This window comes from Nematolebias whitei, chromosome 10 (genome assembly GCF_014905685.2).
Source record: "Nematolebias whitei isolate Nwh7 chromosome 10, NemWhi1, whole genome shotgun sequence".
Lineage (NCBI taxonomy): Eukaryota > Metazoa > Chordata > Actinopteri > Cyprinodontiformes > Rivulidae > Nematolebias > Nematolebias whitei.
The window spans coordinates 19,682,001-19,695,552 of record NC_056507.1 but is presented as its reverse complement, the minus strand read 5'-3'; the positions used below and the strand labels follow the sequence as shown (position 1 = coordinate 19,695,552).

The following is a 13,552-nucleotide window of genomic DNA, read 5'->3' as shown; positions in this document are numbered from 1 at the left end:
ACCAAACAAAATCTCAAATATTGTAGCACTGCAGGTGATTCTGTTTTGGGGATGACAATGTGGCACCTGTGGAATGAGCTGCTGACTTTAATCAACATGTCAGGTCTGATGAGGGGGCCCAAGTGATGAAGAGTGCGGGCTCCAGATGGTGACACAGTTTAACCATGTGCATGTAATGTGCAGCATTTCATTAAAGTGGGGCATAATCACTGCAAAGTGTGTGGGGGGGGGGGGGGGTGACTGAGGGGGGGGAGTGCCTGTGGCCTAACTTTAGGCTCATGACTGATTATTCAACACACCTCGTTTGTCTCGAATCTTAACAGTAAGCTCCACCACAGGTTCCGTCTCCCTGTCCAGCCTCCGGGTGATGGTGATATCTCCACTGTCGCGGCCAACAGACACCGGAGCCCCCTCCACCTCCGGGTAAATGAGCTCGTAGGCGGCTGTCTGAAACCTGGTGGGATTCAAGCTCATTACGATCGAGCCCACGCCTGCATCTTCAGACACGTTCAGGGTCGTCACGGTGCCGGACTCGAGGAGCGCCCTCGGGAGCCGTCCTGCCCTCAGTGGCCCCGGTGTGCCAGCAGGACGCGTCGGCCACCGTTTGGGATCAACTGTAACCAGCACGGCTTTACTGGTCAGAGAGGGCCAGCCGTGATCTCTGGCATATACATAGAAGCTGATTGTGGAGGAGAGACCCAAGATGGAGTCAACCAGCAAAACTTCGCCCGTTTTCGGGACTACGTAGAAAGTGCCGTTTTGGGGGATGGAGGTGTACGTGAGCTCTGCGTTCTTCCCGCTGTCTCCATCCGCAGCCTGCAGCCTGTAGACGGCGCTGCGCAGAGCGGCGGTGTCGTCCAAACTTATGTGGATCCTGTCCGCGTGGACGAACGTCGGCTCGTGGTCGTTGGTGTCCAAAATGTCCACTTTCACCGACGCCACCTCGACGACTGCCGTCTCCGGCGCGCACGTCTGGCAGCACAGACCCACACTCAGCAGATACTCGGAGCGAGCTTCTCTGTCCAAAACCCTGGAAGTTTTCAGCAGCACGCTCCCCCGCCTGTGGTGGGCAACAACGCGGAAATCGTCGCTGCCGTTCCCGTGCAGACTGAGGCGCATCCCGGAGAGCTGACACCATTTTTGCGCGTTGATGCGCGTCACCGGGATGCTAAGTCCGCTCACTTTGGAAGCCGCGGGCGAGTTCTCAAAAACATGTCCGTGAAAGAAAGGCAGTCGACCCGGGCTTTGATATCCAGCTGCAAATGTTAAAAGGCAGCACAGCAAAACACCCCAAATCATGTTGGTGGCAATGCACCTCCAAACGTCCCAGCGGGGGCTGACAGGTTAGAAAAGGGAAGAAAAACACTTGGCAAACATCTCCTCCACACTTATCCACGGCGCGATTCTTCCGGGAGAGCCTCCTGAACTTTCAGCCTCCTCATGCTGGGAGATCCGTCTCGTGTGGCTCCACGCAGAAGGACCGCGCGCAGGAGGTCCACGGCGCTGCAGGCGCTTTCTGATCCAGCATTCAGCACCACAGTTACCGGACAGCGCCAGGCGCGGGGGCGTGGCGCGCGCAGGGACTGAGCTCCTCGGTGAACCCCACCCCGCGTGACGGTCAGGAGGGTCTCAGTCTCATACCTCTCCACGCAGCGTGCGCCTTCGCTGACAGAAACCCGCTCTCAGCATAAAGAATTGTGGACGGAAGGGAAACTCACTCATGCTTCTCCTCCACAGAAAGTCCACTGCATGCGCACATCTGCTCCGTGCCTCTCAATAAAGTCTCCAAATACCGGTTAGAGGTGCCTCCCTTTAAGCCGCATTAGTTGCTGGAGGGAGAATTACTCATGCACAGCACTCATCCTCTCCCCGAGGAGCTGATCCTGCAACCTAACGTTTCCAAGTTCTTCTTTTTGAGGTTACTGTCTCGAGCCATATGTTTACTCAAACGCGTTTCGTTTATAGCCTAAAGAAACAAGAAAAACGGCAAAAAACGCTCCAATATAAATGCAAATGCGAAGATCTGGGCTGTTAAAATGCGTAAACATGATGATTTAGGGCAGCCCACGCCGAGCAGCTCCATATGTCTTCTGCAGCTAGACTGCGCGCACCAGAGTTCAAATTAGGACTGTCACTCTGCGCTGCTCTTCCTCTCCCTTCTCACTCTGCCAAGCACCCGCAGAAAAATCTTAATCTGGAGGTGGCTACATCTTATTCTCACCATGTGCAAACTTAAAAAAAAAAAAAAAGCAATATTACACCCAACAACAGCTTTTGATTTATCAAAAAGGAGGAAAGAACCAGCAAACCAGCAGGCTCTATTGAGTTTTTCATCCATGTCAATCTTCTCTTTTTTTTTTATATTCTTCCTTCAGTTGTGAATCGATGCTGATATGTATCAGGGGTGTGAGGTCAAGCAATGCTTCTGTGCTCATGAAACACATCTGTATGAAAAATTCATCAAAGCTCTCTCTGAGAGATTCTTATCAATTTCGAACCATAACTCATCACTGCAGCAGTTTAAGCCAAAAAACACTCTTTGCAGTAAACTCTTCTTTTTGGGCAATAACTCGAGGAGTCCAGAGCCTCCAGACAGCTCTGGATCACAGCTTGCAGCTGGAGCACAGCGCTCGTATTGGCTGATTGTGGGGTTCTTTCATGTGGCGTGTGCTCCAGGCTGGGTCAACTGGACATACAGCCAACTCACAGTCGCTGGTGGTTTTTATGACCTTTGACCTGAGGAGGGGAAAGATATTTGAAGATAAATCTGTTAAAAAATGAAAGGCCCAGCATTTGTTACAATATCTGTAAAACTGCTTGAGTTGTAGACGTTTTATGATGATTTATGTTGATTAGCTGTGGCGGTCATTTTGAATTCAGCTTGGCTCTGAAAAGTAATCAGTTTTAAACGTACAACCAAAGTTTCTGCAAGTTTCACCAAGATCAGAGAGATGTTTTGCTTCTCAAAATCGTAGGCAAAAATATAAAGATTGTAAAGCGCTCTGGGTATGTTTTTAGGAAAAATGCAGCTTCTACTGCACCAACGTTTGCAATAATGTCTAAAATACTGACTGAGTTATAGCCAATCTTGTGTTTCCTTATTTCAGTTGACTGTGTGGCCATCTTGAATTGACATGACTCAAAAATGGAACGAGTTCAATTCAGTTTATTTATACAGCACCAAGTCACAACGGAAGTCGTCTCAGGGCACTGAACAGAAACATTATTTATCTGAGGAGCAGACTGCTTTGGGTTTAACTCCATCGCAGAACTCTCATCTTGAGCAAGCATGAAGGTGACAGTGGAAAGGAAAAAGTTCCTCATGAGGAAGAAACCTTTAGCAGAACCAGACTCAGAATAAGCAGCCATCTGCTTCAACCGGCTGGTTTGAGAGGAACAGATACACAATGGCAGGTCTAGAATCACTTTTTAAGATAGAAATAGTATCAAATGAAAACTATTTAATTTTAACAAATCATTTAAGGAAATAAGGTAAATGTATCCTCTTGTAGTGTAAACCTATGGCAACATAACAAGCCAACCCTAACTATAGGATTTATCAAAAAGGAAAGTCTTAATCCCAGTCTTCAAACTGGACAATGTGTCAGCCTCACGGACAGAAACTGGAAGTTGGATCCACAAGAGAGGAGCCTGATAACTGAAAGATCTTCCTCCCATTCTGCTTTTGGAAACTCTAGAGACCACGAGTAAGGCTGAAGTCTGAGACTGATGTGTTCTGTTAGGAAAATATGGAACAATAAGATCTCAAATATAAGATGGAGCTAGGTTGTTGAGGGTTTTGTAGGTTAGAAATAAGATTTTGAATTCTACTCTGGATTTGACAGGGAGCCAATGGAGAGAAGCTAAAACTGGACAGATATGATCTCTCCCACTAACTCCAGTTAAGACTCTGGCAGCAACATTTTGGATTAACTGAAGACTTTTTAAAAAGTATTTGGCCACCCACATAACAAACCAGTACAACAGTCCAGCCTAGATGTGACAAATGAACCAGTTTTTCTGCATCATTTTTAGATGAGATGTTTCTAATTTTAGAGAGATTACGCAGGTGGAAGAAGGCGGTTCTAGTAAAATTTTGAATGTGGGGAATAAAAGACATGTCCTGATTGAAAATAACACTAAGATGTTTAACATTAGCGCTGATTAATGCCATCCAGGGAGGGCGAAAGCCTGAAAAATGCATTCCTAAAATGCTTAAAGTTGAAGTTAGAGTTAAAGGTGTACACCTAAAGATTGTTTTTTGTAAGTTTTCATTTAAACCCTTTTACTGATTCATTAGATATTTTGCTAACAGACAGAGTTGACATTAACAGTTAAAGGCAAAGTTTTAAAAACAGATCTTGCTCATTCAGTTAACACTCAGAATAAGTGTTGAGAATCAGCCTCAGCTACTACCACGTCAAAGCTGACTGTGCTAAATAGCTGTTTGCTAAAACTGTTAGCTGTGGCAGCCATCTTGAATGGGACTGACTCTAAAAGTTTAGGAGATGTCCGCTCAAGGATTAGTTTCTGAAAGTTTCATCTGTCCGTTGGTTCATTTGATGTTTGACAGCAAAACACACACACACACACACACACACACACACACACACAACAGCAAAAACATTATCTCAGCTTCATCTTTGGTGGCGGGTAATATTAAAACTGCAGCAGTCTTTATAACACAGGTGGCCAATGATGGGAAATGGCCTCAATCAAAAGTACTTTCATGCCAAAAAGAGGCAACTGCCTGAGAGGACCCTTCGCTCTCTGTAACTTCTTTGAACATTCGGAGCACTTCATGAATGCAAATCAAATCCCATCTTTTATCGTGTTGTCTCACATGGGGGAAATCCACCGTGACTGCCAGAGCAGGAGATGGCTCGAGCGAAATTCAGTCGCAGGGCAAGGCCAGAGAGGGAGACAATTTACTTGAGGGTTGTAGCCGTTATCTGCTGAGACGAACGCAAGCACACACCCCATAAGAACAACAAAGCTGTAATGAATTTTTGAGGGGGGAAAAAATGAAACAGCCTCATCATCTCTCTTTTCTAACAGATAACTAGGGGCTGCAGGGCGTTAAAGAAAAAAAATCACACCAAAGAAAGCAGCTATTGAACATTAGAAAGCTTCATGCTTACTTAATGAATAATTGACTAAATCCATTCCCTTCATCCAAGCCGAGCCAGACGTAGCTTCTGAAGGCTACGACTGCAGCTTTGCAACGTTTAAAACCTCCTGCCTCCGATTTTTTTGTTTCTGCTCATCTGGGACAAAAAGGTGGGGAGATTCTGCCATACCGCGTCCCATGGAGTTCCTTGTGTTTTGTGAGATGCACGACATCTATTATTCCTCCTGAACAGTGAGCTGAAACCTCAGGAGATGATGGAAGGGACTGTTAACAGGACTTGACACCAGCATCGGTTCAGAGGCGGTTTTGACTGCAGAGTGGAGCGTTAAAACAAAAAAAAAACGCATCTTGCATAAAAACCATCCAGATGAATTCAATGAAATAATTGGCGTATGGCAGGTTTATTAAAAAATATGAAGCAACAATTAAAAGCTTACAGCTCTGTGGTTGCCAGATCCAAACTTCGTCCTGTGTGTGCCTCTGGAAGAAAGGCTTTTTTTCTGAGAGCACCGGCAGAAGCAGCAGCTCTGGGGTTTTTTTTTTTAGTGTTCCTGTGTATGTGCCCCCCTCAGGACATTTTACCTCGTCAAAATCTGAAGGCAAAACACAGTTAAAGGGGCTGGATAAATATAAAGACACCTCCCTCATGTAATAGGTACAGCAGCTAATTAGATTTGATCTGTGAACCCCTTAAGGCAGCTCACATAGGCTGTGGAAACCATAGCTGTTTATTAATAGATGTATTAAATGGAGCAACTAAGCTGAGAATTTTATTCACTCATAATATGTAGAAGAGTTTTTAATAGCTAAATGTGTGAAAGGAAGAAGAAAAAAATATTGCTGAGTGTCTTGTCCACCTTTCAACTTAAAAGCTGCAGTTTCCTCGCACAACAATTCAATGGGTTTAATAAAGGAGAACTGCAGCCACTTTGAAGGAAAAGTACAAAAACCCCACAAATATTTTCATGATTAATGCATGGCCCAGTGTTTTGACAGAAACTACAGCGCACTTTGGGGGCCACATCTTGTCTGGGGAGTGCTTTTAATTCAATCCACACGGCAATTAGTGGAGACTGAGTTTGACTGTGATTAGCGCATGAAGAAATGATACGCTGGCTTGAAAAATATCTTCTCACAAACCTTCATCGAACATTACGATGCCTTCCATCATTAAAAGACACTGGAGATGGTTATTACCAATAAAAGGAGCAAAAATGCTAATTAGCGCACATAAATTCTCCCCCTCACTAACTGGAAGGAGATTTTTTTTTTGTTATTGGTTGATATTCCTTTTGAAGCCGAATGCAAAATAAAATTCTTTGTGTCCTTTTTTTTTTTTTTGGTTAATTATTCCACCAAGTCGTCGTTATCAGAATTACTCAACTAGATCAAGGCAATAAAACTCAGTCATGTGCTATTTATAAGACCAATGCAGATTATGAGAGGGAATGTAAAATGTACAGAAGGCATCCAGAGCAGACCAGAGATCATTTGTGCTCACTTGCAGGTCGTGCAGCATCTTCTAAATGGCTTCCAAATTGAAACACATTAACGATACACCTAGTCCTCATTATCTGCAGTTAAACTAATAGACTTCCTGTTCTTTCTTCATCTTGTCGGGCTACAGACATGCCTATCTCTTTGTGGTTCAGGGGAAGTTTCCACATCAGGATAGAAATCTGCTCATTTCAGTCTTCCCCACCTTCATTAAAACAATGTTTTCTTCATGGTTTTAGGGTGGGAGTAAGATTTTAAATGCACAACCACCAAGCAGCATAACATCCCAAAATGAGTTTTTTATTTTCCGGGAAAAACGAGCCACCGAGCTATCCTGAGAGAAACAGTCAGTTTAGCATATGGTTGCTGACTTCTAGAAATTGAAATAAAAATAACAATAATATAAACATTGAGCGGGCAGAGTGAGGCACTGCTTTTGGTCTGGTTAATCTTTAGCTGTGAGAAATAATGTAGAGGGGAAAAAAAAAGAAAATGCAAAACTCCACATTTGTCAGACGCGTGTGTGTGTGTTCTGTTTATCACATTTATGATTCAATGCAATAAAACAAATTTAAAAGGTAACAGGTCGTTGTAATACTTGGTTTATTTACATAATACTTAATCATTTTACAAGAGATTTGTCCTTCCTACAACCATCAGTATCTATAACATCTCTTAATGAAACGAGGATAATGAGTTACAACATTTAATTACCCTTTGGGATTAATAAAGTATTTTTGAATTGAATTGAATAATGACTTTAATTAATGGATGTCCGGCCCCTGAGCTGCTGGCTTTCAGAAACTGTGGCCTCCTGAGCAGTTTTGTTGCATAGCCCTGCTATAGTCACTTATGTGGCCCTTTAAAGCTTTGACAAAAACTAAACAGATATTTAACAATATTTAAAAAAAGGCATGTTTTAGCAGTTTTTCTGTCACTTTGCTGCAAATATGTGAAGGACACTACTAATAGAAGACGAGAAGCATGTTAATTAGATTTAGCTACTTTGTTCATCCAAATTCCAACCTTACAGTGGAGCCCTAATGTCAAATGCCAAATTCTTTGGAATACTTTTAGGACAAGTTGCTTAAAATAAAATTGAGTCAATTTGATAAAAATAAAAAAAGTCAATGCAAATAAAAGTATTGTGTTTAAAAAAAATCAACAAGTCACTCTGGTGGTGGATGGGTTAAATGCAGAGACTAATTTCGCCATTGTATGGAAACATACAGTGCTGACATTGTGATGACATTATTATTATTATTATTATTATTATTATTACATGTATAACAAAATTAATTTTAAAGCACATTAAATGTATGCTTTATAACATCAAAATGGGATACGTAATGAATTTTTCTTCAGATAAAAGGACTCTCATAGGCCTGAAGCTGTTTTAATTTTGATCAAATTTAGTGTAAACTAATGAATATGGTTTTTCGTTTTTGTCCTAAAATGTAAAAATGTTGATAAATGGTATAATTCATTATATATTTTTAGTTTTATAATGCTATTCCCACTAGCTAGACCACCCCTCCCCCCAAAAAAAAGGAAAAGATGTATAAAAATAAAAAAAACTGAAGTTGACGATTACAGTGCACGTTGTATGGCTCCAGCGAAGTGGCAGAAGAAACGTCTCTTTTGATCAAAGGTTGCAGATCCCTAAACTAGCCATTTGCAACTTTTAACTAATGTTTTGCTACTTTAGCTAGCCTTTTCACTTTTAGCCTTTGGCTACCGGTACTCTAAGTCATCCTTTTGCTAACTTTAGCTTTCAGCTGGCTTTTAGCTTAAGTTGCTTATGGCTTTTAGCTTGTTTTTGCTCCTTCGGCTTCCAGCTAGTATTCTGCCCCTTTTATCTGTTTAGCTTCAACAACTCAGTTTCAGCTTTCCCAGCAAATTTTGGCAGTCTGGCTGCATTCACAATGCATTTTCATAGAAAATGCCATTTTCTCTTGTGTTTTGATATTTATTGTCATGTTAAGAAAAAAAAAAGTTCAAATTAATAGACAAAACAGCTTAACATACTTTGTCTTAACTTCAAACAACCAAAGTATATTTTGGGACTTTACATCTTTCCCTGCAGGGGAAAAAAAAAATTATCCAGAAGTGATTATACAAAACCAGTGTTTCACCAGTTTCATTTTGAACTGGCTGGCAAAAATGAGGAACAAAGTGTGTTTCTTATCAACTTTAAAAGGAACTCTTCATTTTTTTGTTTCAAATATGGAACATTTGCTTATTTTAAGGGAAAGTATAGCAACTTATTTTACCAGCATCCTGGACATAATGTATATACTGTATTTTCTTGCCAGAGTTTGACAACATATACGCTAACAAACAGTGGCTAACATTAATTTAGTTTCTTTGAGACCCTCCTGAGTGTTGCCCTATATTTTATCTGAAAATAAAACCTCCATCAGATCCTTCAGGCTGTTATTTTTTTTATTTAATTTTGTACTCTCATGAAGTTAAACGCAGTTTTAGTCCATTTTGGTTGTGTTTAATTTTGCTGGAAAACCATACACTGGTTTTGCTTTTTTTTTTTTATTTAAATTTATTTTTTATTTTTATTTTTTTGTGGGGTTGAACATATACAGCACAAAGTTGTTCTTCCCTTGGCTCATTAACTTGTTTATCCATCTGACAAATATAAGTAACTTTAGCAAAAAAGAAATAAAACCATAACTAATGCTGTTTCAGCTCAACCTTGGCATAAAGTATACGGCGCCTCATTTAGGCTATTTAAAGTACTGCAGTTTTATAAAGGTTCCTACAGCCTTGAGAAGAAAAAAACTAAAACCTGCAGTTTGAAGTTTAAAACAGCAGGAAAATTACCATTACTGTACTTGGTAAATAATAAAGTGCCAGACGATTAAGTCCAACATTTAAATCTGCAGTAAAAAGGGGCTCCTGAGGAACTAAAAATCTAATTAAACTACACATCTCCACAACCTGAGTAGATGAACAAAGAACTTCAAAAGGGAAATAGCCGGAGCATATTTTACATTTAAATATACGGTGATAATTCATGTTGCAGCTCAGTAATAACCACTGCTCCACTTTTCACACTCACAAACAAACAAATACACAGAGGCCGTCAACAGCAAATATACCATTTCTTCTTTTAATGTGCAACATAGGGTTTTTTTCTGACAAAAAATAATCAAGATATTTTACAGTAAAAAGCCTGTTTAATTGTAAGTTATATTGACAGTACAGAACAGCAATAAAAACATATTTCTTCTATCTTTACTTGAAATCACAGCTGATGTCCAGCCGCAATGATAATACGGTACTTGGGCAGTAACAAAAAGAAAAAACAACAAACGGCCTCACAAAGCTCTGCAGCTCTCACTTTCCTCTGACAGGTGGCTTTATTCAGCTGAAATAAAAAAAAAAGATATGAACAATGACACCGAACATTTGATCCCCAGATGAGTGACGTGTTGATCACTGGTTCCACGGGGACAAACTGGGCTGAAACAACTGGCCACACAGGGAGCAGAAGAGAACTGCCACAACGCCAACCAAACAAAGAATACAAAAGAAAAAATATGGATTACTTTGTACGCAATACATACAATGACATACAATGACTTGATGGGCTTTAAAGTCATTTGTTTCTCGACTGGACTTCATTCATCAGCTTCTCTGTGTCCATGTTTTACACGGCTGCTCTTCGATTTGGTTACAACGTTTCAGTTTTGTAAATAGGAGCACCGCAGAGTCTCTTCTCACTTTCAATTACCAAAGAATCCTGGGAGCTGATCTGTCATCGGTTACTGTCTTGCGCAGCCTCACCCCTTGGCGAATGATCACCAGCATATCCACGGCCCCCTTGTTCGCAGAGGACAGCTCCTGGGGTGCACTTTGAGCTGTATCCCCTGATGCTGAGCTGGGGAAAGGAAAGTGACCCTCACCAAGGGCGTGTGCGCTGGCTGCCAGCTCCCCTATCTTCTCCACCAGGCTGTGACGGTTGGCAGCAAGCTGAGGGTCCTCCTCGACACTGTGGGCAGCCACGTCGGGGGCCTGCTGGGTGTAAGAAGTCCTGTCCACTCCTCCTCCTCCATAGCCCCATGCTGTGTCGGGGAGGCTCATCCTCTTTGGAGAAGCCCTCGTGTAGTCACTAGCAGATGGGTCGTCACCATACAGAAACTCCTCGCTGCCTTTACGGTGCATTGATGGACTTGCACACCCAGGCGAGTCTGGGACTGTGGGGGTTTTGACCGGCACAATGGGCGGTCGAATGGGAATGGGGCCAGATGTAGAAGGTGTGCGTCTCACACCCGTTTTGGAGGATGGCGTCCGTCGAATGGTGGCCGTCCCAGAGGAAATGGCTCCGAAGCCGCCTCCCCCAGCACCATTCGGCGTTCCCTGCAGGCTCTTACCTGCAGGCAGGCCTGCTGTGCTGGCAGGTCTTTTGGTTTGGATCATGCGGCGGTAACTCTGAGCAATGTTACTGTGGCGTGGGATGGTAGAAGACTTGTCAAAGTCTGCCTGCCCCTCACTGTCAGCATCCCCGTTGAGAGAGTAGCACTCATAATCCGAACCTGGAAGGAACAATGTGTCATGTATTTTATATTTCTTTACAAAAAATACAAAGCCCTTTTTGTTGATGACGTAAACTGCAGCTATTTTATCACATTAGAATTTACGATAATCACACTGATAAGAGAAATCAGTATTTCACAGGCATCGCAGTAGCTTAGAAATGTTGTGCTGCACATTCATGTCGCGTGTAATCCCCCTGCAGAAGGGTTTGGCTTTTCAGGAAGAGTTACCTTGGGATGGGATGGTGTCCTCGGAGCAGGAAGGGGTGTTGGTCTGGGTGCTGTAGCCGCTGGAGTACTGCAGAGAGTCCCTGCTGCTCTTCTGCTGCTCCATACTCAAGCCTCTGGTCAGGACCATAGCCAAAGTACTGGCAGCTGGAGACAGGGGCTCTCCATGCTGAAACACAAAATTGGACACATGCAGGAAATGCATACAGATTAGCACACATTTCCATAACAATTCACCTCACCAGAATCCCCGTGGCATGTGGATCCATTTACTGACATTTACATTATCACACCTTATGAACTTCTTACCTTGGCTGTAATAACTCCTGGACCACTTCTGGCTCTGTGTGGATCACCTGGTTGCATCCCAGAGTATCCCTGTGGACTAGGAGGAGCCTCCCTCTCTCTCATCTTTTCCACAGACTCCCTCCTGCGCTGCAGAGTGCTACTCATAGGAGCCTCACAGGAATGTGATTTGGCCCAGTCCTGAACAAGCAGATGGAATAATGAGATGGTCTTCCAACTCTGCATCTCTAAAGTCTGCTCTCCAAAAGTTGTATTCTCAGTTTGGCTCAGGAGCTGGTTAGATGCATGTGCAGAATATGACAGTGTTAATGCTCAGGTTAGCACATTATTTTAAAGAAAAAGGCTGGAAAGTTGAGTTTGATGGGCATCAGCAAAAATGGTGATTGTGGAGTTGGCTACAATAAAACAAAAAAAAAAAGCAAAGAAGCAACAAAAATCAAATTTGCAAACAAAAACAAACCTTCCAGCTAGGAACCTTTGATGTAGGTGAAGGATTGTTGGATCCAGGTGAGTGGGTGAATGTGGGGGACGCAGGGGCTATGACAGATAGAGGCCTGATGGTGCCAGTGTGAGAAAAAGCAGGGCGGAAGGTACCGAAGGATGAGCATGAGCCATACTGCGGAATGGACAGATAAGTCTGAGTCAGAGTGCTCCACATCCATGAGAAGTCCACGTCAAACTGCACTGCGGCTGTCATGAAGAGCCAATGGGCTTTTTTAAGCCATAGATAACAATGAGGGGAAATGCATAGCACAACAGCGTGCATGTGTAGATGTCTGCAAGTATGTGTGTTTAGCAAGGCAAGTAGGTCGGTAAGAAATGCATGCAGTACTAACCGCTGTAGGAGAGTTGCACTCGCTGACAGACTGGCAGGTTTCTGAAGCCTCAGAGGAGGCTGAGCTTGTGGATTTCTGGGAAAAGGGAAGATGAAGTAGAGAGCAATGGAGATGCAGAGGAAATAAGGAGAAGGGTAAGAAGAGGTAAAGGAAATGGAGGGGAGGGTTGAAAAAGAGTGCTGATAAGTTTTAGGCCGAGGGATTTTTCCCCCGTTTCTCTTATGGGATCTATAAACTGTAGCCCTGCATTGAAGTAAAAGCAGCCTGTAAGATATTTTATTCAGAATAGGAGTGTTGCATCAGTTGAGGTGTGTTCACTGTGCTGCAATCTGTTCAGACTGTTAAGAGTCTGAAATCTATCAGTTCAGTGGGATCAATTTTTTCAAATTTGCAAAAGGCTCTATTAAAGTGAAACCCAAAAGCTCACTTTGATTATCAAACTCTTACAGACACTAAAGATTTACATCTGAAATGCAAACATGGAAGGAAAAAAAAACCCACCCAGTTGTTAAGAAAAGTGAGATGTACTGTGACAAGAAATGATGTAGATTCTGTGACCTCCTGCCCTGCAGTGTTACTGCCTGAGGAGTCTCTGGAGATGCAAGAATGTTTTGTTTCTGCTTTTACTGGAGTAGAAAAGTCCCTATCTTCTTTTAATTAAAAAAAAAAAAAAAAAAAAAAAAGATTTATAGTATTGTAACTAAGGCTGCTACCTGGCTGGTGATATCAGAGGGCATGGGTGACGGAGGCTTCGAATGGGTGTTGGCATCCTGGGACACAAAGCCTGAGTCGTGGGAGGACACGCTGCTTAGCCGATGTGCTCCTGCTGAGGGCATCTGAAGCAGGCTGTTGGCACAATATCACAGTGTGCATGTTAAACAGTATTATTATCAAGGCTGTCACATTTCCCCCCTTATTTTGTCTAGAATATATTTTTCGTTTTGTTTTTGAAGGAGGATTTGTGAGCAAGTCATGGTAAAAACAGGACAGGGCTAAATGAC

The 13,552-nt window shown here is 42.7% G+C and overlaps 2 protein-coding genes across 4 annotated transcripts in view; both read right to left on the bottom strand.

Moving 5' to 3' along the window:
* LOC119416019 (neural-cadherin) overlaps positions 1–1,345 on the bottom strand; it is a 141,690-nt gene extending 140,345 nt beyond the window's left edge. Inside the window, exon 1 of the mRNA XM_037683188.1 lies at positions 300–1,345. Within this exon, the coding sequence (XP_037539116.1) occupies positions 300–1,299 (1,000 nt within the window). The 5' untranslated portion in view covers positions 1,300–1,345. The remainder of the gene's footprint in view (positions 1–299) is intronic.
* Positions 1,346–10,180: 8,835 nt separating this feature from the next.
* mtss1la (MTSS I-BAR domain containing 2a) overlaps positions 10,181–13,552 on the bottom strand; it is a 37,430-nt gene continuing 34,058 nt past the window's right edge. For 2 of the 3 annotated variants that reach the window (XM_037683434.1, XM_037683435.1), the window contains 6 exons: positions 13,265–13,397; positions 12,552–12,626; positions 12,176–12,331; positions 11,719–11,895; positions 11,413–11,578; positions 10,181–11,181 (listed from right to left, as the gene is read on the bottom strand). In XM_037683434.1, the coding sequence (XP_037539362.1) occupies positions 10,376–11,181; positions 11,413–11,578; positions 11,719–11,895; positions 12,176–12,331; positions 12,552–12,626; positions 13,265–13,397 (1,513 nt within the window). In that variant the 3' untranslated portion in view covers positions 10,181–10,375. The remainder of the gene's footprint in view (positions 11,182–11,412; positions 11,579–11,718; positions 11,896–12,175; positions 12,332–12,551; positions 12,627–13,264; positions 13,398–13,552) is intronic. The other variant, XM_037683436.1, reaches the window with a different exon arrangement.